Source organism: Heteronotia binoei, chromosome 18, assembly GCF_032191835.1.
Source record: "Heteronotia binoei isolate CCM8104 ecotype False Entrance Well chromosome 18, APGP_CSIRO_Hbin_v1, whole genome shotgun sequence".
NCBI lineage: Eukaryota > Metazoa > Chordata > Lepidosauria > Squamata > Gekkonidae > Heteronotia > Heteronotia binoei.
This window is the reverse complement of record NC_083240.1, coordinates 21,186,091-21,208,980: the sequence shown is the minus strand read 5'-3', so window position 1 is coordinate 21,208,980 and position 22,890 is coordinate 21,186,091. Positions and strand designations below refer to the sequence as shown.

Below are 22,890 nucleotides of genomic sequence, written 5' to 3'. Positions count from 1 at the left end.
AGATTCTGGCTTGTTCTCTCTGTTCTAGAAGATCCCCCTCTAAACTCATTGAAGCTGGGGACACTCAAGCTACATAGACCCAATGGTTTATCCAGTTCAAAGACTGGTTATTAAAGAAAGCATCAAGGTGGGAGGTCATCTACTGCACCCTCTTCCCAGATCCTCCTTCAGGTTACAGATTCATTTTTGGTTTCCAGGAAAGTGCAGGAGACAGAAATATAAAAGCATTTCCATAAAACGCACACAGTTTTTCATCGTTCCATTGTTGTCTGGGAACATTACGTACCAAACTTGAAAGAGTTTTGAAAAGAGTGTTGATTGCATCTAAAATGCATCATTGGTGATGCGAGAAAGGATGTTGATCTGCTTGACGATCCTTCTGTCCCCCACTCTCTTTTCTCCTCCAGAACCATGGACCATAATACCTCACTGGGACCCCTGGATCTAGCAGCCCTTGGGCGGTACCCCTCCCCTTCCCCGATGCACCTTTGATGGCGCCTGCCGGCTTGTAGGATGCCTTTCCTTCCCTCCTTCTTCCTGGTACGTCATCCTCACCTGGCCTCGCCGGACGGTGACCCCGCCTTCCACCATGCATGATGAACGGAGCCTGCATCGCAACGCGGTGGCCTGGCTGGCTTGCTCGGGGCTGTCGGTTCTGGCCAACGCCTGGGGGATTCTCAGCGTGAGCGCCAAGCAGAAGAAATGGAAGCCACTGGAGTTCCTCATTTGCACGCTGGCCGGCACGCACATCCTTAACATCGCTATCCCCATCACCATGTACTCGGTCGTCCAGCTCCGCCAGCAGCACTCCAGCTACGAGTGGAACGAGGGGCTCTGCAAGGTCTTTGTCTCCACCTTCTACACCTTGACCCTGGTCACCTGCTTCTCAGTCACCTCGCTTTCCTACCACCGGATGTGGATGGTCCGCTGGCCCGTCAATTACAGGCAAGCGCTCTTTGCTCTAAAGAACAGACGCTGGACAGATTTACTGGGGCCTGTGTTTCCATAGGTTACACCTCCCTCTGTGAAATGCAACGGAGAGCCACTGTGGGGCAGTGGATAAGAGTGTTGGACTAATATTCGGGAGATCCAAGTTTGAATCCCCCAGTAGTGCCGTAGAAGTTTACTGGGGTGACCTTGGGCCAGTCACGCTCTCCCAGCCTAACTTTCTTTGCAGGGTTGTTGCGAGAATCAAATGGAGGAGAGGAGAAGAATGTGAGCCAATTGGGGTTCCCATTGCTGGGATTCCAATGAATTAATTAAAGACATAAATATAAGTTTGTGTGGCCCTTTCTTTTATGCCCAGGGGAATACTCATTACCACTTTGAGGTCAGGAAGGAATTTTCCTTCAAGCCAGATTGGCCCAGGGATCCTGGAGGCCTTTTACTTTCCTCTGGGCACAGAACAGGGGTCACTGGGGGAGTTGGTGGGGAGGTAGCTGTGAATATCGTGCATTGTCCAGAGGGTTGGACTAAATGACCCTTAGGATCCCTTCCACCTCTATGGTTTCTGTGTTTCTGAGAGCAGAACTGAAATGCACCAGGTGGCACATGATGGATGAACAACAAGGGCCTGCATCAGTTTGTTGACCTGTGTTGACCGGATGACTTTTGTGTGTCTTTCCCCCCCTCCTTCTCTCTATACAGGCTGAGCAACACAAAGAAGCAAGCTGTGCACACGGTCATGGGCATCTGGATGGTGTCCTTCATTCTCTCGACGCTGCCAGCAGTGGGCTGGCATGACACGGCTGAGCGCTTCTATGCCAGCGACTGCCGCTTCATCGTGACGGAGATCGGGCTGGGCTTCGGCGTCTGCTTTCTGCTCTTGATCAGCGGGAGTGTCATCATGGGCGTGATTTGCGTGGGGATCGCCCTCTTCCAGACCTTCTCCATCCAGATGGGGCACAACATCGACAAGAACAAGTTCAACGTGCCCACCATCGTGGTGGAGGACGCCCAGGGCAAGCGCCGCTCATCCATCGACGGGTCGGAACCCATCAAGACCTCGCTTCAGATCACCTACTTGATCACGGGGATCGTGTTCATCTATGACTTTCTGATGGGCTTCCCCATATTGGTGAGTCTCGCAAGGGTTTCTGGGGAATCCAGCGAATGGGGGCGAGTCTTGGGTCCTTTTATTATAGAACTGTAGGTGTGCTTGGGGGTGTGGCGAGTTATTAGGATGAATTTTACCCCTGTCCTACCACTAGAGGCAACCTTAGCCAGTGGTCAACAGGGGCAGCTGTCCTGCTGGGACCCATGCTGTAAGGGGCCCCATCTGTCTATGTTCCCAGCCAGAGAGAGCCAGTTTGGTGTAGTGGTTAAGAGTGGTGGACTCGTATCTGGAGAACCAGGTTTGATTCCACACTCCTCCACATGCAGCCAACTGGGTAACCTTGGGTCAGACACAGTCCTCTCAGAGCTCTCTCAGCTGCACGTACCTCACAGGGTGTCCATTGTGGGGGGCAGGGAGGAAGGGAAAGAGATTGTTAGCTGCTCTGAGACTCCAAGTGAAGGGCAGGGTATAAAAGCAAACTCTTCTTCTTCTTCTTCCCTCAAATGGAGAGGGGGAAAGAAGAAAAAGAGGTGGCCGCCACCTCTTGCACCCATTCTGTATGGTGCTTAGGCCACCGTCTAACAGCAACAGCTTCTAAGATCCGAGACTCAGACAACTGGCTCAGCAGCTGTTATTGTTGCCCTCTCCATCTGAGGCTTGGGCAGTCCCAAAAACTTCCACCTGCCTCCCATGCTTGGCCCCCCTTTGGAGGGAGGAGGAGATTGGATTTCTATACTGCCCTTCACTACCCAAAGGAGTCTCAGAGCAGCTTACAATTTCCTTTCCCTTCCCCTCCCCACATCCTGTGAAGTAGGTGGAGCTGAGAGAGCTCTGACAGAAACTGCTCTTGAGAGGAACAGCTCTGTGAGAACTTGTGGCTGACTCAAGGCCACCTCAGCAGGTGCATGTAGAGGAGGGGGGGAATCAAACTTGGTTTGCCCAGATAAGAGTCCGCACGCCTAACCATTATACCAAACTGGGACCGATTTCACACTCACCCTATGCTGCTATGACGTTCCTCTTTTCAGTACGGCGTCCTCCCAATTTCCCACTATCTCCCCCGGGGCTTCAGTCTGCGTCGCCGTTTTTGCGCGGCAAAGAGAAATTGGTTTTTAGCAGTTTCTCTTTGCTGCACAAAAACGGCAACGCGGGCTGAAGCCCCGGGGCAGATAGCGGGAAATCAGAAGGACGTTGCGCTGAAAAGAGGAGCGTCAGAGCGGCGTAGGGTTGGTGCGAAATCAGTCTGGCTCTCTGGGGTGGTGGCAGTTCTGGGGCTCCATTCAGAATCGCCAAGTCCAATCCTACCTACCCCTCCACTGTTAGAATGACTGGCTGAAGGACACTCAACAAGCTTCCCAGCAAGGCAGGAGACTGTGGAAACACGCCTTCCAGCTGATCAAGGCCCAGACTGAGCTCCTGTTTTCCTCCCTGTTTGGGGTCTTTAAGCCCATGCCTGGCTAGAGGCAGAACCCTTTTAACACCAGCAACTCCTTCTCACATCCGAGGCTCAGACAAATGGCTCAGCAGCTGCTATTGTTGCCCTCTCCATCTAAGGCTTGGGCAGCCGGCTTCCGGCAATGGCCTTCACCTCCTTCCCCAGGAATAAGGGGCCCCACTTGCTTAGCACTCATGTAGGGTGTTAGCCAGGGCTTTTTTTGTAGCAGGAGCTCCTTTGCATATTAGGCCACATGTCCCTGATGTAGCCAATCCTCTTGGAGCTTACAGTAGGCCCTGTAAGAAGAGCCATGTAAGCTCCAGGAGGATTGGCTACATCAGGGAGGTGTAGCCTAATATGCAAAGGAGTTCCTGGTACAAAAAAGCCCTGATGGTAACAATTCTGGGGCCCCATCCTGGACTTTAGCCCAGGGCCCTGGAATCGCTGAATCTACCCTTGCCTATCACTCTACTGAGCAAAGTTTACTTGTCCAAGTATGAACACCCCACCTTTCCCTTTGGCTCTTGTTTAAAACTCCCCTCACATCTAAGGAGTCTTCCTCCCAATTGCATTGGAGGAATTTAGGGTTGCCAAGTCCAATTCAAGAAATATCTGTGTATATATATATATATTTTGTTTTCTGCTGGTATGCTATGCTTATACACAAAGAATGATTGCAGATACAGTCATTGATTGCTTTATTTGTATGTTTTCTAAATTCAATAAAAAAGTTTTTGGACAAAAAAATATATATATATTTGGGGACTTTGGGAGTGAAGCCAGAAGACATTGGGGGAGGAGCCAAGAGAAAGGTTGTGACAAGCATAACTGAACTCCAAAGGGAGTTCTGGCCATCACAGTTAAAGGGACCATACACCTTTTAAATGCCTTCCTTCCTTTGGAAATAATGAAGGATGAGGGCACCTTCTTTTGCGGCTCATAGAATTGGACCTTCTGGTTCAATCTTTTTAAAACATGAAGGGTCTTTTGAGGAGAGGTACTGGATGCTGTGTTGAAAATCTGGTGCCTCTAGCTCAAAAAACAACCCCCCTCTGAGCCACAGATATACACAGATCTATTCTCCATTATTCCCTATGGGAATTGGTCTCCATAGGGAATAATGGAGTGCCCAGCAGACATTTCCTCCCCCCCCCCCCGCTTTCTAATGACCCTGCAATGGGAGGGAGGGCCTTCAAATTGGAGGATCCCCTGCCCCCACCTGGAGATTGGCAACCCTAGAGGAATTCCATTTCAGATCCCATTGGAGGAAGACATTCGCATGACTTGAAAATCACCAACGCTGGATGCTGTTCAGCGTCTGTTATCATAGAAAGAGAGAGCTGGGAGCGAGGTTCATTGCTCACGGTTCAGTGAAAACCTCCCTCCTCCTCCCCGCCTCCCTGCCCCTTTGGAAAACAACACGTCTGCCAAAACTAGATTCCAAATCTCCCGTCATCCCACTTCCCAGGCCCTCCCACCAGCCCACTGAGAAGGCCCCTGCTAAACATAGCTGCTTCCAGATGAGGGGAAAAACAAATAACGGCATCTTATCCCGAAGGCTGTCTCCAGATGTGGAGAGCTGGCCTCCCAGTGTGGCTGCTCTGTTTCCTAGGCATGGTTTCTTCCCTGTGGCATTTGGGAAGGGGAGGGGGATGGTGGGATAGGGGAGAGAGACTGCACAGTGACTCTAGGTTGGTCCCACCCCCCGCTTCTATATTTGGAGACACATCTCCTTCTTGTGCTCCAAAAAACTAACAGATCTATTTTTCCCATTTGGCCTCTCAGAGCAGTGAACAAGGAACACTCCTTGCAACTGAGAGGTTGCCAAGTCAATATTTAATTGATGGTCTCCCTCTCCTGCTGTCTTTGAGAGCCAGTTTGGTTTAGTGGTTAAGTGTCCGGACTCTTATCTGGGAGAACCGGGTTTGATTCCCCACCCTTCCACATTCAGCTGCTGGAATGGCCTTGGGTCAGCCATAGCTCTTGTAGGAGTTGTCCTTGAAAAGGCAGCTTCTGGGAGAGCTCTCTCAGCCCTACCTACCTCACAGGGTGTCTGTTGTGGAGGGGGTGGAAGGTAAAGGAGATTGTGAGCCTCTCTGAGACTCTGAGATTCAGGGTGGAGGGTGGAATATAAATCCAATGTTGTCTTCTTCATCATCATCAGGGATGGGGCTGGTGGTGCTTCTGAGATGCCCCAATCCCTGGCAGCTGCAGCATCAAGGTCTTGCCAGGCCTCCAGGGGTAGATCACTGGCTGTGTGCCGGGAGGGAAAGGGGGACCAATGTGGCATGAGTCTCCGTGCTCCGAGAGCAGCAGAGGGAGGTGATACCTTACATTTTTCAAGGTCTGCCTCAGCCCCTTTCACACCCTCCCATTTAAATGAAAGATGAATGCAGAGCCTCTTTGTCCTGGCATTTCCTAGAGCAGTGTAGCCAAACATTTACCGACTCAATCAGCCAAAAGGGATATCCGGACCATCTTGGTCTACCCATATTCACCAACCAGGTGCTTATAAGGAGCTCAAAGACTATAATCAGAAGGACAAAGTTTGAGTCAGGTGGTACCTTTAAGACCAAGGAAGTTTTAATCAAAGGATAAGCTTTCATGTGCATGGACATGATACAGTCACTGTGTGTGTCTGCACACAAAATCATATACCTGTCTCCAGGACTTGTAGCAGGAACTTCTTTGCATATTTGGCCACACCCCTCTTATGTAGCCAATCCTCCAAGAGCTTCCAGGGCTCTTAGTACAGGGCCTACTGAAAGCTCCAGGAGAATCGGCTACATCACGGGTGTGTAGTCTAATATGCAAAGGAGTTCCTGCTGCAAAAAAAGCCCTGCCTGTATCTGAAGTGTGCATACTCATGTAAGCTTATATCTTGAATAAAACTTTGTTGGGTTTAAAAATGCCACTGGTTTAGAGCTTTGTTCTGTTGCCTCACCTGAATCTGTAATCAGAAGGGTTTTTAACAAGATCTCACAAGTGTAAAAAGAAAGGAGAGCTCAGCTGTTCCTGGGTGCAGGCTGACATGCTCAAGACGTAGAGTTGCCAGTTGTGGTTGGGAAATTCCTGGAGATTTGAGGAGTGGCACCTGGGGAGGGTCGGGTTTGAGAGGAGAAGACCCTCAGCAGGGTGTTATGCCACTGAGTCCATCTTCCAAAGCAGCCATTTTCTCCAGGGGAAGTGACCATTGTAGCCTGGAGATAAGTTGCAATTCTGGGAGATCTCCAGCTACTGCCTGGGGGCTGGCAACCCTATCAGGACATAGAGTTGAGCTTACTTGGAATCTTGGAAGGAAGGCAGCAGTTCTGACCAAAGAATGAAGCAAGAGAGAAGATAGGCTTTGGAGGCTGAGGGCTGTGGCTCAGTGGTAGAGTGGACGGTCCCAGGTTCAATCCCTGACATCTCCTGTTTCTAAAGCATCTTCAGGGACAGGTGTTGGGAAAGACCTTTCTCCACCTGAGACCACCGAGAGCCACTGGCAGTGCTGAGGATATTGATAATGCTGAGCTAGGTGGGCCAATATTCTGATTTGCTGTAAGAACCTAAGAGATGCCCTTGTGGCATCAGACCAGTTTTCCATTCAGACCAGTGGCCCATCTAGGTCTAGTCCAGACCAGTGGTCTGTCTAGTCCAGCATCTTGTTTCACACACTGGCCAGCCAGTTGCCCTCATGGTCCAACAGGGCATAGAGGCCAAGTCCTTCCCCTGATGTTGCCTCCTAGTGCCGGTACCCAAAGGTTTACTGCCTCTGAAAATGGAGGTTTCCTTATTTTGCATGTCTAGAAGCTGCTCCGTGAACCTATCTAAATGCCCTATGAAACATATCTATGTTCATGGTCATCACATCTGCTGGCAGTGCATTCTGCAATTGGATTATAATGAAAATAGTTTCATAGTAAAGCAGGGAAGTTGGGATGTGCATTCCAACAGTGGCTTAATCTCCATGCAGGTTGCACAGTCTGAAGAGTCAGGCCAGAGTCAGCACTCTATTGGTCCCATCAGGCCATCTAACTGCTGATGAGCTATGAATGTAATGCTACATTCTGGCCACTAAGAGAGGTGGCGCTAAAGCACAGCAAGATTCCCAAGAAGCACAGAGTACATCATGCCTGGAGGATCTCACAGTGCTGGACTCACTTTGCCTATATGCCCTTCCTCCTCTGTTGGGATGAAGCATTATTTTGCTTCCCTGGTGATGTGATTATTGGAGAGCAATCCTCTATGTCACTTGGGTTGATAAAATGCAGGGGAGGAATTCTAGCAGGAGCTCCTTTTCATATTAGGCCACACCCCCTGATGTAGCCAATCCTCCAAGAGCTTACAGGACTCTTTTTTGTAAGCTCTTGGAGGATTGGCTACATCAGGGGTGTGTGGCTCCTGCTAGAATTCCACCCCTGATAAAATGTTAGCTTATACAATAGCTCTACTATTCCTCACAGGGTGGGTGGGCTTGGGCAAGGCACTCTGGTGAGTCTTTGGTAGCGATCTGCACCAGGGTCTTCCTAGTTTGCCATTCAGGTGCACCACCTCTGTTATACAGCCATTCAAGTCTGTCTTGTTTCTCAGAAAGCAGGGGGCTGGATAGAAGGTCACTCATGTAGAAAGGGAAGAGAAAAGCAGGTTGCAAGGGAGGAGTGGGGGCAGGAGGGGGAGAGGGAGAGAGGCAGTCTGAAAGGGAAGGGATTATTTCATTTTGTAGGTACCGAAACTATTCCAACTCTTGAGTGTCAGCTGACTTCCCCCTAGCTGATCTCTGGTATTTTTAAAATAGCAAAGACCAACATTGACAGGATTTCAGCTCTCGGAGAAGGCTGCGCAGAGCACAATTCCTCTCCGAGAATCCCCAGAGAAGGGTGGGGGGGAGGAGAGGCGCAGCGCCTTGAGCACTGCCAGCCCGAGCACAGAGGGAAGGACTCCATGTTCCTTTGATGTGTTCTCTTGCGAAAGGTGTCAGGGGCCCCCAGGGAAAGGACAGAGTCTGCTGCGATTTCTTTCCGAAAACACGGCAGGCGAGAAATGGCAGCAGATTCCTTTGCTTTTCCTTTTTACAAGTGCTTACTGGCTGCAGACGCTGATCTGCTCGGATGGAAGGGAAGGCAAAGCCCTTTTGGCCTGCCCCTGGCTGAATGGCTGTGATGGCGCAGAAGGCCTGGGTGGCTTTTGCCTTTGGCACTTTGGGATTTTTGTGACCTCTCCGTGGCTTTGGCAATGTGAGTTCATTTTGGATGCAGCTTCCGAGCTCCTGAAAGGATCGATGAATCCATCAGAGCCTTTTCATGAAAATGGACAAAAACACATTTCTTGCCTTGGGGCCTTCTGCAGTGCAGTTGAAGGATCTCTCTCTCAATGTGTTTTTGCCCAGAATTTCCTCCCCTTCTGACCAGAATGACCTCCCAGCACACCTGTGTAATACTGTCTCTCTCACTTTCCTCCTCAAAACAAAGGAAGGTGACACAATTCCATGAATTCATTTTCAGTTCTAAAAGGCCAGGTTCTCCCCTGGATTCTTCTTGCTGGGGCTGAAACTGCAGTCACCGTCTTAGTTGCGCTAACAATATTTGGTAATACTTTTACTGTTAAAATCCGAGCCTGTTTTTTGCATCGGTTGAAAGTATACAGTGTGTAAGAAACAAGGTGCCTTGACCTGGATGGCCCAGGCTGGTCAGATCTCAGAAGTTCAGCAAGGCTGGCCTTGGTCAGGATTTGGAAGGGAAGTCACCAAGGAATACCAGGATCATGATGTGAAAGCAGGCAATGGCAAATCAACATCTCTTGCCTTGAAAGCCCTGCAAGGGTGCCATAAATCAACTGTGACTCGATGACATTGTCCACCACCACCAAGAAACAAAACAGATTTTGAACAGCGGGTGCAAACATGATCCCGACCAAAAAAGCTGACAGCATCAGCAAGGGGGTGCGATAAAAATCTGAAAAACTGTGGACAGACAGAAATGTTCCTCCTTCTCCTGTAAGACTGGAACTCCCCCTTCCATTGAGGGCAGATTCCAGACAAATTGCAAAAAGTAAGCTTCACTCAATGGGTCATTGCAGGGCTTTTTTGGCAGAAAAAGTCCAGAAGGAACTCATTTGCACATTAGGCCACACCCCCTTGTGGCACCATTGTTTCACGCAGGGCTTTTTTGTAGAAGAAGCTCAGCAGGAACTCATTTGCATATTTTTATTTTTATTTAATTTTTGTTAATTTATATCCCACCCTTTCCCGCAAGCAGGCTCAGGGCAAATAACAACAAAAGTTAAAACAATTTAAACTACAGGCTAAAACCATATTAGGCCATACCCCCTGACACCAAGCCAGCCAGAACTGCATTCCTCCTCCAAAAAAATAGTCCTGGGTCATAGAATGTGGAACTTGCTGCCACAAGATGTGACAGCCACTGGCTTTAAAGGAGTTGGATAGATTTACAGCAAATAGCTCTACTATTACCAATCAGCCACCAGAGTCTAGTGGGATCTCTTGGTTCAGAGGCAGAATGCTTCTGATTGTCAGATGTTGGGGAGCTGTCAACGGGGTTTGCTTCTCTATACTGTCTTGCTAGCCATTGATGGAAACAGGATGCTAGATGACAGAGACTGCTGATCTGATCCAGCAGGGCTACTCTTAGATATATATATGCAAACAAGGCTTTTTTGGTAGAAAAAGTCCATCAGACTCATTTGCATATTAGGCCATACCCCCTGATGCCAAGCCAGCCGGAACTGCATTCCTGTGTGTTCCTGCTCAAAAAAAGCCCTGCATGCAAACAAAAAATAAACGAAAAGGGGGCATCTTTGTACATGTCACTCAACCCTCACACCCAAAGATTTGCACATATTCATTCCTTGACCTTACTTCTGAGCCTGTCCTCTCTCTCTCAAGCTTAGACTGTAATCTTCTCAGGGCAGAGACCTGGATGCATTAATGCTGTATAACTCATTTATCAGTAGGGCTGTATTAAAAAGGAAGATAACGCCTGGAACTGAAAGCTAACCAAGATTTCTGCCCCCTTCACTGCTCTGCTGTTTGAGCAAATAAGTCAAAATGTTCCGCCCATTGCTTCCCATCCCACCCCCCAAATCCACAAAGCATCCTCAAACTGTGGCTCAGGACTCTGCAATTTGGCACTTAGAGCAGCTGCCTTTGGTACTTGCCAGCTTTTCCTGCCAGGCTGTCCCACAGGGGACAGTGCCTCGAAGGAGAGCTGGCACTTCTGCCGAGGAGACTCAGCACACACACACACCATCCTCTCCCAGAATGCATCCAGCCAGCTTGCCCTTGGAGAAACGTGAGAGCCCCAATTATCTCCCCTCCCTCATTGTTTACACAAGTCCCGGGTACAGCAGGACAGAGAGGACATGCTGTTTTCTGCTTTCTGACCTTGCTTTGCCTGTCTGTACTTTTTTTTTTTATCTTCCCCTTCTTTCAAGGAGCTCTGAGCAGAGTAAATAGGTCTCCCCTCCTCCCCTTTATCCACACAACAACCCTGCAAGGTAGGTGCCCCAGAGAGAAAGTGACCACCCGAAGTCAGGCAGTGAGCATCATGGCTCAGTGGATTTTACCTGTGTTGAGGTCAGATGCTTCAGCAGTGACGTCACACTGGCTAGAACCAGGATGAGTATAGTGGTCCTTAGTTCAGTCACCTGAATACGGTGAACCTTGGTCTGCCTCTCATCAAATAGGGGAGGGGAGGGCAGACAAGAGCCCCTTCCCTCAACTTGAGGGCAAAGAGGACCACTTTACACTAGTATGTATTCTGTTGGGCTTTTCCGGCATTCTAGCTTTGGGGTCCCCAACCTTTTTGAGCCTGTAAGGCACCATTGTAATTCTAATTCAGCACAGTGGGTGCAGCCACAAAATGGCTGCTGTGGAAGGTGGAACCAGCCACAAAATGGCCGTCACAGCTTTCTTTCAGTCACACAGTGAAGTTCCTTGTGCTGAGGTGGCAACTGCTGCCAAAGCAACATTTTTTTAAAAAAAATCTTTACAGTCAATCAAATCTCCAGGAGCCAATCTTTCTGGGCAGAGCAACAGCCCCACCTGGCCTCACACATTTTCTAAAAACACATTACTAGGTGCCAAGAAAGGTGTCAACGGGCACCATGGCACCTTCAGGTGCCACACTGGGGATCCCTGGTAGGGTTGCCAGCCTCCAGGTGGGGCCTGGAGATCTCCCGCTGTTATACCCGATCTCCAGATCGGCAGAGATCAGCTCCCCTGGAGAAAATGGCTGCTTTGAAGAGTGGACTCTATGGCATTGTACTATGCTGAGGCCCCTTCCCTCACCATATCCCTCCCTCTCTCAGCTCCACCCCCAGAAGTCTCCAGGTATTTTCCGACACAGATCTGGCAGCCCTGTGGCTGTGGCCAAGTGTGTGTTTTGTGTGAGAGAGCAGGAGATGCAACCGCACTGGAAAGGGAGGGTACCCACTGGGTAAGACAATTCTATGTTTGGCTCCATGAGGTTGCAGACTTCATAGACATTCTACAGCCAGGCAGTGGGATGTGTGCGAGAGAGGCCCTGCGTGGGCCGTTTCAGCCAAAGAGGAGGATGCTGTTGTCTCTAGTGGCTTGGATTCTGAATCCCTTTCCGATTAATCTCGAAAAATGGCAAAGGAAAGCACGTCTCATCCCTCACCCCTTAATCTCTCAAGCTCTTGCCTTTTGTTATTATTTTTTACTTCAAACCAGCTTCGAAAGTGCTTTTTCAGAACTGCTGAGCAACATTACAGATTCCATTTATAAAGATCAAATTAAGTTAATTTGAATTTGGCCTACGCTGTGGCGTTGATGAAACATTGATTAACAGGCGGGGGGTGGGGAGGGAAGCTGTCGCTGGCCTTGATTAATATGAATTGGTTTTGCATATCCTGGCCTTCTCCTCCTACCGGCAACCCGCCCCCCACTGAAATTCATGCCTGCCAGTAATTCTGTTGCTTCGCCAAATAAAGTCTGGGCTTCTGGGAAAAGAAATGATCCCTTAGACAAGCCTGCCTCTGGCCTGCTGGGGGAAAGGCCCAAAGCAGAAGATGGAGCTTTTTTTCTTTTTTGGCTTTCTTCATGTCCCCTCCTAACACTCCCTTCTGTTTACCATACCCCCAGTCTGAATTGGCTCTGAGGTGGGGATGCCAGCCTCCAGGCGAGACCTGGGGATCCCCTGGATTTACAGGTTGCCTCCAGACTACAGAGATCAGCTCTCCCGGAGGAAATGGACGTTTTGGATGGTGGCACTGAACCCCACTGAGGTCCCTGTCTCCCCAGCTTGATCCTCAAAATCGTCAAGAGTTTTCCAACCAGCTCGGGGGGAAGGAGGGTAACTGGGGCAGACTGGGAGGGAGAAAAAAAGGCCCTCTCTGGCCTCCCCTGCCCTCGTCTTTGTCCCCAAAGAAGGGACTAAGGAATCTCTAATTGGCCTGGTGCTGATTTCCTCCGGGTCCCACTGGGTTTGAGCTGTCTGGGGCGCTCTTCCCCATTTTGCCCAGGCGCTTAGGCTGGCCGGGCACCACCTCCCCCATGCCATGTGGATCTTGGGCAGGCTGGTCTCAGAGGGTTGCTTCAGGTGGAACCTGGAGATCTCCTGCTATTACAGTTCATCTCTAGATGACTAAGTTCCCCTGGAGAAAATGGCTAATGGGGTGTGTGTGGGGGGGACTCATGGCATTGTACCATGCAGAGGCCCCTCCCCTCCCCAAACCCTGCCCTCCTCAGGCTTTACCCCCCAAATCTCCAAGTCTTTCCCAACCCAGAGTTGGCAATGCGACTTCTGCCCCCAGGCTGTTCCAACCGCCCACTGGGAGACAACTCAGTGACTATAAAGGCCAATCCAGGCTTGGGGTTTCACCCTTCCCACACACACACATGTAGCAGAGCTGCCAGTGGTAGCCCCAGGTTATCACAGGAAGTTAAGAAAGCAGCGTGAAGTGGAAAGTGTTAATGCCTTCTCCATGTGAGTAACATCTTGTCTGAAAAAGATTTTCACTCATTCTATTTTCAGAGCTCTCCCAAATTTTCCAGGGGGGGAGGGAGAAACCTGTGGGGGGGGAGGGATATTTTTGCTCTGAAACCTTCCCATCTGTTCGCATCTCTTGCTGAGTCTCGCAGCCCATCCTGCAGGGGCGGAGGGAGCCCTCGGATGCCTGGACCCCTCCTCCAGCCCCTCCCCCAAGTGATGTTTCTGATGTTTGACCCTGCAGGTGGTGAGCTTTGCCAGCCTGAAGTCAGACGTGACCTATGACTGGATGGTGCTGTGCGTGCTCTGGTGCTCAGTCATCCAGTCCCTCCTCCTGCCTCTCTTCCTCTGGGCCTGCGACCGCTACCGGGCTGACGTCAAATCCGTCTGGGAGAAGTGTGTGGCCATCATGTCCAACGACGATACGGAAGAAGGTCAGAGCAGCCGCGGAGCAGAATATAATGGGAGATGCATAGGACCACAGTAGGAAATGTCCAGCCCTGCCCCACATCCTTCTCCTCTCCTCTTCCCGCAGCTGCTGCTGAGAGCCAATTTGGGGTCGTGGTTAAGGGCGAGGACTCTTATCTGGGAGAACTGGGTTTGATTCCCCACTCCTCCACCTGCAGCTGCTGGAATGGCCTCGGGTCAGCCATAGCTCTCACAGAGCTGTCATTGAAAGGGCAGTTTCTGTCAGAGCTCTCTCAGCCCCACTTACTTTGCAGGGTGTCTGTTGTGCAGGAGGAAGGTAAAAGAGATTGTAAGCCTCTCTGAGATTCAGGGTGAAGGATGGGGTATAAATCCAATTTCTTCTTCTTCTTCCCTGAATTGTTGTTGTCACCTGGGTTGCTCTTTGAAAGATTCAGATCTAGCCACATAATCACATGCCCATGAACCTGCCTTATACTGGGTAAGATCCTCAGTCTCTCAAGGTCTGTCTTGTCTACTCAGACTGGCAGCAGCTCCCCAAGGTCTCAGAAGTCTTTCACGTCACCTCCTACCTGATCCTTTTAACCAGAGATACCAGGGATTGAACCAGGGTCCTTCTGCATGCCAAGCAGATGCTCTGTCACTGAGCCCCAGGCCCCCACCCACAAATCCATGCGTGTGAACTTGCCTTATCCTGAGTCAGCGCACTGACCTACCAAAATCAGTCTTGTCTCCTCTGGTTGGCAGAGGCTCTTCAGGTTCTCTGGTGGAGGGCCTTCACAGCATCTGCTACCTGATCCTTTTAAGTGAAGATGCTGGGGACTGAACTTGGGACTTTCTGCAATGAAAACAGATGCTCTTCCACTGAGCCATGGCCCCACCCTTGCTCTCTCACAGCAGCATCAAGGCCTTGAGAAAAGGCAGCTGCTGCAACATCCCACCTCCTGTCTCAACACTTTACGCAGCAGCAACTCTAGGCCTCATATCTGACCAAACTTAAAGGGATGTAGGCTCCTGTTGATGAGGAAACAGGCCTCTTGGTAGGGAGGATCCTTGGCAGGGAACCAGCCCACAGGAAATTGTCCCAGTCCATGAAGGGGCCAAGCCACCAGTGTTCCCGCTAAACTGGACTAGAGGGCACTGATGCACAAATTTCTTGCTCTTAGTGCAGGAGGTTTCAGACTTTACCCAGGACAAGGGTCCAAGGCCAGGTCTACTGGTCCCTTTCCACTATATTAGTAGGCTTGAGGAGGGATGGTAATTAAGTGGGCATCTGCTTGGTAAGCAGAAGGTCCCAGGTTCAATCCCTGGAGTCTCCAACTAAAAAGGGTCCAGGCAAGTAGGCTTGAAAAACCTCAGCTTGAGACCTGGAGAGCCGCTGCCAGTCTGAGTAGACAATACTGACTTTGATGGACTGGGGGTCTGTTTCAGTAGAAGGCAGCTTTATATGTACTTGTTCTCTGGAGGCCAAATCTACTAATAGAGTGGAAAGGGATGGATAGATCTGTTCTCCAGATGCCAGCTCTACCCCCATGGTGAACTGGAGCATATTTAACTCACGGCCCAGCAGTTCTGGCTCCCAAAGGAGAATTTTTGCCTACAACACTCCACAGCTTAGAGGGAACATTGGCAGGATCCCTTATTTCATGCACGTGCGCACACACACACACATTGTGTCCCCCCCCCCACAATGTAATAGCTTCTTGTGATATCCCTCAATCTCTCTGCTTCTCCTTGACTGCAGCAAACAGCCTCGAAGGGGCAATCCACACTGACCTGATCTACGAGAGGGCCTACGATTACAACTTCTCTGGGGATGCCTTGACCTTGGACCACATGAGCAAGTACGACCTGTCGGCTCTGGAGAGGGGCCTCCCCCAAGTCTACCCCATAAAGCCTTCGACAGAGGACAAAATGCAGTATCTCCAGGTAAGCAGCTTGGCATGGGATTGGGGAAGGGAGGGAAGATGGAGGAGAGCCTACTGTTGATTCAGCTAGACTGTAATTGGCAGGGAGTCATGGCCTGGGAAAACCCTGGCTTGGATAGGCCAGGCTAGCCTGATCCCATCAGATCTCAGAAGCTAAGCAGGGTCAGCCTTGGCTAGTATTTGGAAGGGTGATCTCCAAGGAATACCAGGGTCATCATGACACAGAGGCAGCAAATGGCAAACTGCCTCTGCAGCAACTTGTGCCTTTAAAACAAGTCTAGCTTGCCCTCTAGGGGTGCATAATGCTAAAAGAGCTAGAACTTCTGGCTGCCAGACAATGTTAGGATCTCCTGGCTATTCTATGTGCAATGCCATATGATAATTATAATTATTACAGCATGGGAAGCAGGAGTGACCAAATGGCTGCTTTCAAACAGGCTGCTGATAGGGTGTCTTGGAACTAATTTTTACACAAAGGTTAAAGGGCCAGCGCTAAACATGCTTCTGCTTGGAAACCTACCACAACTTGCAGTGCAGGCCTCTGGCAACATACACGCTCCCACCCCACAATGAGGGTTGCCAGCCTCCAGGCTGGAGGTGGAATTCCCCTGGAATCACAACTGATCTCCAGACTATGTAGATTTATTATTTCTGTATTTAAGTCCTTTATTCCACTTCTCCTGGAGAAAATGGCTGGTCTTGGAAGGAGTACTGTATGGCATTATATGCCCACCTTCAAATCTCCCAAGTATTTCCAAACCTGAAGCTGGCAACCCTGCCCGTAATATTGCCTCTTTCCCATCAGAGCTGAGATTTTAGGCAAAGGTATCTTTAACTCTGACTTTAATCCCTGACCTGAGTAATCTAGGCTACCCCAGTCTCATCAGATCTCAGAAGCTAAAGCAGGGTGGACTCCATTTAGTATTTGGAAGGGAGACGCCCCCCTCCCCAAAGGAAGCCTCCCTTCTAAAGCAGGCAATGGCAACTCCAAAGCAGGAAGTGGCAAACCACCTCTGTTTGTCTCTTGCCTTGAAAATCCAATGGGGTTGCCATGAGTTAGCTTCCATTTGATAGCAGCAAAACCAAGCTTTAACCACTTTCTAAGGCAGCAGCAGCTTTGATGGAGGTTTCAAGGTCTGCCTTTTGGGGTTGGGCCCAAATGGGCATTTCTCATCCAGCCTCCTGTTTTCAGCCATCCAAGATGCCTCCTGAAGCTCACCTGTTCTGTGTCAGACTCAAATGGGCCTTTGTTGTTGGACCTGCTCAGAAAAGGGAGGTGGGAACCTTGGCTTTTATATCTGCTCAAGAAAAAGGTGCATTATATTTGGTGTGGGCGGGGGGGGAATGAGGATGGACCAACCCTTAGGTTCTCCTGCGGACTAGATGGGAAGCATTCAAGGGATGAACTTAGGTCCCTAAGAAATGGATGTTTTTCATTTACTGCATGTAATTAATTGGTGGGGTTTTTAAAATCCACTTTTGTATTTGTTTGCAATTCTAGTTTGCTATCTTGGCTTATTGTTTGAAGCAGGGGGATGAGAAGTGCAGAAATTAATTGTACTGCCACGTCCTTTCAAAATGATAGATTAGGCAAACATTTCACATCTTCTTCCATCCCAAAGGTTGCCTTTCCCTTCCTCCGACTCAGAATTTTGAAGATTTTGTTCATTGCTTTTAAATAAATCTGACTGGGTTTGTTACGTAATGCTAATCCTCAAATGTAGAGAAGGCTTCCCCCTCCTTCTGTTTTTTCCCCCAGATGTATATTCTGTTTACTGATGTTTAAGCATTTGTATCCAGAGCCAGTTTTGGTGTAGTGGCTAAAAGCAGCGGATTCTAATCTGGGGAACTGGGTTTGATTCCCCACTCCTCCACATGCAGCCAGCTGGGTGACCTTGGGTCAGTCACAGTTATCTCAGAGTTTCGACTCTGGGACTGTCCTCAAACAAGGAAGATTTCCAGTGGATGCAGAAAGTTACCTTTATTGAAAGATAGACCAGTAGCTTACATGTCTGTGTCAGAACTCGGTGCCGGATTAAACCCTGTGGAGGTCCCTAGGCAGTCAAAATCTCAGGGGGCCCCTTGCAAATTATCTCAGAGTTGGAGCATCTGCCCCACTGCCTGCGACTCCTGCTGCAGCCTGCAGGCACTTTCCTAAAAGTCCGTTTGACAAAGCTGTGGGGGAGAGGCAGAGAGAGGCAAACTTGGCAACGATGCCAGCAGCAGCCGCACCAGGCAAGTCAGGCAAAGAGTGGCTCAGGTGCAGGCTGGGAGGGTTGCAAGCAGAGGGAAAACTGGGGGGAAAGCCAGCCCAAGGCCCCTAAAGGCATGGGGGCCCATAGGCCAGTGCCAACTTGGCCTAATAGTTAAACTGGATCACCTGAGAGGTGCCCAGTCTTATATACCTTATCTAGAGCCATTAGGCAGCCCGCCTAAACTACTATGCAAAAAAGCCCACGCTTTCGTTACAAACTGTTTTCCCACCAGCTTTTCTTAGCAGACAGTGGGCAGAGTGGCATTCTCTGCAGACAGGTGAAGTGACCTTGGAGCTCTGCTCTGCAGGGTAGAAGATACTTATGTCTGTTACAAAATGAAAGGTACAAGGCAAGCAGAGCAAGCATGATACTTCCCCCCTCCCAACCAATATGAAAGCATTCAACAGCATACAGATACAATGAAAAGGGATCTTGACACAGAGCTGTTCTCTCAAGAGCAGTTCTCCTAGAGCTCTCTCAGCCCCACTTCCCTCACAAAGTATCTGCTGCAGGAAGGGAAAGGGAAGGAGATTGTGTGCCACTCTGAGACTCCAAGTGAAGAACAGGGTATAAATCCAATGTAGTCGTCGTCCTCCTCCTTCTCTTCTTCCCTCCTTTCCACCCAATTAGAGCCATCAAGGTGGTGATCAGTTAAAAAGACTGATTGTCTTTAAAAACTGCATATACAATGGCCAGCAATTAAACAGGGAGGAGCATCAATAATGGAGCACTAGAGGAAACACCTGATAAAACCTACTGGTGACAATAATACAGGGAGACAAGCAAATCTCTCTGGAGAGGGAATTGCATGGTTTTGGGGCCACAATCAAGAAGGCCCTTTCTTGGGTTGCCACAGATGATGTGGAAAAGGCCCAGCAGGAGCTCCCCCATGCCTTCCCCAGTATGCCAGCTGGAGCCCTGGCAGAGCTCTGCTTCTGTGCGCTCTGGTGCAAACAAAAGCCCTGGGTGCTCAACTTAGAAGGTTCAAAAAAATTTGAGGAAGATTGCGTGGTGAAAAAAGGCAGGGAGAGGGGGAGTGTAGCCTGTTTGAAATGGCTAGATTGTTTTAGAGTTGGCTCATTAACTAAATGAAATATGTTGTATGCAGGGGTGGAATTCCAGCAGGAGCTCCTTAGCATATTAGGCCACACACCCCTGATGCAGCCAATCCTCCAAGAGCTTACAAAGCTCTTTTTTGTAAGCTTTTGGAGGATTCGCTGCATCAGGGGTGTGTGGCATAATATGCAAAGGAGCTCCTGCTAGAATTCCACCCCTGGTTGCATGAAACCTCTGTCCCTGTATGGCTTTACGGGCCAATAACGGATAACATCCAGTTTCGAACAGTAATGTGAAAGGAGCCTTAGTCTTTTTCACTTATATTCTGACATCGGTTTGAAATGGGAGAACGGGGGTGGCAGCAGGTATCATGGAGGGATTGCGGCTCGTGGTGTGTACCTTCCTTGTGTTTTTCGCCTCTGATCAAACAGGTTTGCCTATCATCGTGCATATTTGGGCTGCTGAATCTGCTGACTCCACTGCTGCGTGTTTTATCGTTTCCAGCTTTAGCAGCCAGGTTTCTATTTTTATTGCCTGATTATGCAGAACACCTGGCCGAGGCAGCATCTAAATATTTGAAAGGAATAAATGGAACCTGCTTGACCCCCAAGGCAGCAGAGGGACAAAAGGAAGCGTCCTCTGGGTGGGTTCATAGTGCTGCCTCATTGAGAAGACTTTCTGCACCCCCCCCCCTTTGCTTTGATGTGGATGTGTTCTGTGTCCCACTTGGAGTAATCAGCATGACCTTTCTGAAAAAAAAGCAAGACAGCAGTGTTTGAGCCAGACTTGGGCACAAATCGTTGAAAGCAATGTGTAAAAATCCCCACGTTTGACGTTGCAATGAGATAGGTTTGATGACTCTGCCGGTCATCCCAGATGCTTTTTGCTAAGTCACCTTGGCCTCGCTAGGGTGTGGTGTGACTGGTGGGAAAGCAGACCCTTTCTTTGCCATGAATTCCCTAAGGTTTTACCACTTACTTGCGTAGAGTTGTCCTTACCTAGGCTGCTAAGAGGGGACAAGAGCGCTTTAATTTCTCCTGCTGCTTCCCAACGAAGGGGCCAAGGTGGCGTTTCCACTGAGTGTTGCTCTCCCAAGGGCATTCTGGGAAATCTGTCGCTCCCTGTTTCTTTCTAAAGCTGGGCCGTGAGTGTAACGGCTGTGCCCTTTCTCTGTTCCCCAACAGGTCCCACCCACAAGGCGGTTTTCCCACGATGAAACAGACATCTGGACAACTGGTCAGATTTCTGCCTACCTCCAGCGCTGGGGAGCGGGTGAGGACGTGGCTTCTGGCCTGGCCCACTTGCTCGTCCCACGGCATGGCCATGACCGACGAAGGGCCAGCCTCGTCTCCTACCAGGAAGAAGGACGCCCATACCGCAAGCGCAGGAAGTCCGCCGAGAGCGTGCTGGCCCTGCGGCCCTTCTCCTACGAAGACTTCTACAAGGAGGGCGGCGGCTACCAGTGCTTCAGCAAGGAGGAGGTGGTTAATTTCATCGATGACCAGATGCCCGGCCCCAGGAGTGTCCCCTTACGCTCTGCTTCTATCTCCCTCATCCCGGACACCCTCCAGCATTGCTCCGAAGCGGCAGCCCTCACCTGCTTCCCTTTGACCGATTTTGAGCGGGAACCCCAAGTGCTGCGCCGTTTCTCGGGGCGGGGCTGCTCGCTGATGGTGCCAGGGCCTTTCCTGGTACAGGAGGATGCCAAGAATCTCTTCCCCAAAGGCAGTGGTGGCACCCCGTGCTTTGAGCAGATCCACATCGAGCTATGCGAGGCCCAGACGCCAGAGGACCTCGGGGTGAGCAGCAGCTGTTCAGAGCCTGAGGGTTTTCGGACAGGTCTCAGTCCCTCATGGGGGGGGCCCGAGGACCTACAGGGAAATGGTAGCAAAGGGGGCAGCACGAGCAGCTTTTTGAGTTCGCCCTCCGCCTCCTCTGGATATGTGACGTTCCACTCGGATTCTATTGGCTCAGCTTCCTAGAGCTGACCTTGAGAGAGGCCCTTGTGCATGCCGTTGGCTTGGCTTGGTTTTTCACGACGACTCTTCCCCTCTCCTTGCGGTCTGGATTTCGTTGTCGGGACTGGTCAAAGCACCAAAGAAGCCCTTCTGTGCCAGTCTCTCGGGTGTTCTGTTCAAAAGGTGGGGGAATGAGAGAGAGAAGGCAACCAAGATGCTTCCAGGAAATGAGGATTCATTCCAAATTGTTGGTTGTTCTGAATAACACCTCAGGATTCTTCTTTCCTGTCTGGCGAGGGGGAGAGCCCCGGAGGAAGGAGCGGCCTGCTTCTTTTCCTTCTCACCAGTGGCATGAGCTGATCGAACATCAAGACTCATCAGGAATTTGGGGGAGTTTCTTTTCGTTTTTTTTAACAGCCCCCCATTTTTCCTCCCTCTGGTACTTTATAAGTCGGTGTGACATTGTGCATGAATTTCTCTGTATTGAACAATACTGCAATGCATTTCTGGACGAGGCTGTTGTTACCAAAAGCTGGGGGTTCCCTTTAACATTGGTGCAAGGGGTGCGTGTCTGTGTGTGTGTGTATCGAGGGGAGGGGAGTGTTAACATTTCTCAGAGTGGCTGTTTATAGGGAGGGAAAGCAAAGGGTTTGGGAACCCCCTCACCAAGAATTTTGTGTGTTCCACTTATCATGAGAGCCCCGTGGAGGTCCACGGATGGATCTCTGTTGTGTTTTGTTTTTTTAAATGGCCAGGGTGGTTCTTTCCAGGAGGGAGGAAAGCCTCACAGATGGGGAGAGAAAGTGAAAGTGTAGCCTTCAATTGGGAGAAGCAGATTCTTTGCCCTACTTCCCCATGTTGTTGGAATCCAGCTAGCTGCTTCAGGTTTCGGGGACACCTTCCTGCATGGCCCACATGAAGTCAATTTCCACCTTCCTTGTATGCCTTTTACCAGCACCCCGTGACTTCAGCAGGTTCTTGGATCCTGCCCGCTCCTCCCTCTGACCTGGCTTGTGGGTTATCATCGGCAGCTGATCCCAGACCAAGACGGTCTTTTTCTTCCCTTGCAAGCAGAATTAGATATTAACAGAATTAGATATTAACAGCAGGCACAGGGCTGCTGCTGGAATTGGCAGCCCCATGTCTCATTCTCTGCGTTCCAAAAGACTATAGCAATACAAAAATACTAGAGGCAGGGGTGGAATTCTAACAGGAGCTCCTTTGCATATTAGGTCACACACTTCTGATGTAGCCAATCTTCCAAGAGCTTACAAAAAAGAGCCTTGTAAGCTCTGGGAGGATTGGCTACATCAGAGGGTGTGGCCTAATATGCAAAGGAACTCCTGCTAGAATTCCATCGCTGGCTAGAAGTAATGTCCCTGTACCCTGATCTGGATGGCCCAGGCTAGCCCCGTCTTGTCAAATCCCAGAAGCTGAGCAGGGTCAACCCAGATTAGTACTTGGAGGAGATAGCAGCTTGGAAGTCCCGGGTTACTATGGGAAGCCAGTCAATGGCAAACCACCTCTGTTTGTCTCTTGCCTGGAAAACCCTGTGGGGTCGCCATAAGCTGGCAACAACTTTCCACCACCACCACCAGTGTCCCTGCTCTGCCACAGCAGCTGTCACTTGCATGAGTACAACAATGCTTTGTTGCAGAATGGATTTTGCATCCCCGGACAACATAGCCAAGCAGCACTGGGGTAATGCCACACCTTTGGGGTAATACCTAGTTTTGGCATACACAGTGCAAACTGGAAAGGGGATGCCTTTCACTTGCCGGTACTTCTGTGCATAGCCTGGCGACCCTGTAGCTAGCAGAATGGAA

General features: G+C 50.0%; 1 protein-coding gene across 1 annotated transcript; it reads left to right on the top strand.

Moving 5' to 3' along the window:
- Positions 1-409: 409 nt before the first annotated feature.
- On the top strand, positions 410-21,638 carry GPR153 (G protein-coupled receptor 153). The gene is made up of 5 exons (XM_060259346.1): positions 410-945; positions 1,648-2,077; positions 13,686-13,875; positions 15,612-15,796; positions 20,291-21,638. The coding sequence occupies exons 1-5, from the start codon at positions 590-592 to the stop codon at positions 21,086-21,088; spliced, it is 1,959 nt and encodes a 652-aa protein (XP_060115329.1). The 5' UTR covers positions 410-589; the 3' UTR covers positions 21,089-21,638.
- The last annotated feature ends 1,252 nt before the right edge of the window (positions 21,639-22,890 follow it).

What these genes read in the sequence shown, in the direction of transcription:
- GPR153 (XM_060259346.1), top strand. Translation starts at nt 590, where the DNA reads ATGCATGATGAACGGAGCCTGCATCGCAACGCGGTGGCCTGGCTGGCT. An exon ending in TGATGGGCTTCCCCATATTG is followed by an intron (nt 2,078 to 13,685) that starts GTGAGTCTCGCA and finishes TTGACCCTGCAG; the next exon opens with GTGGTGAGCTTTGCCAGCCT. An exon ending in CAACGACGATACGGAAGAAG is followed by an intron (nt 13,876 to 15,611) that starts GTCAGAGCAGCC and finishes CCTTGACTGCAG; the next exon opens with CAAACAGCCTCGAAGGGGCA.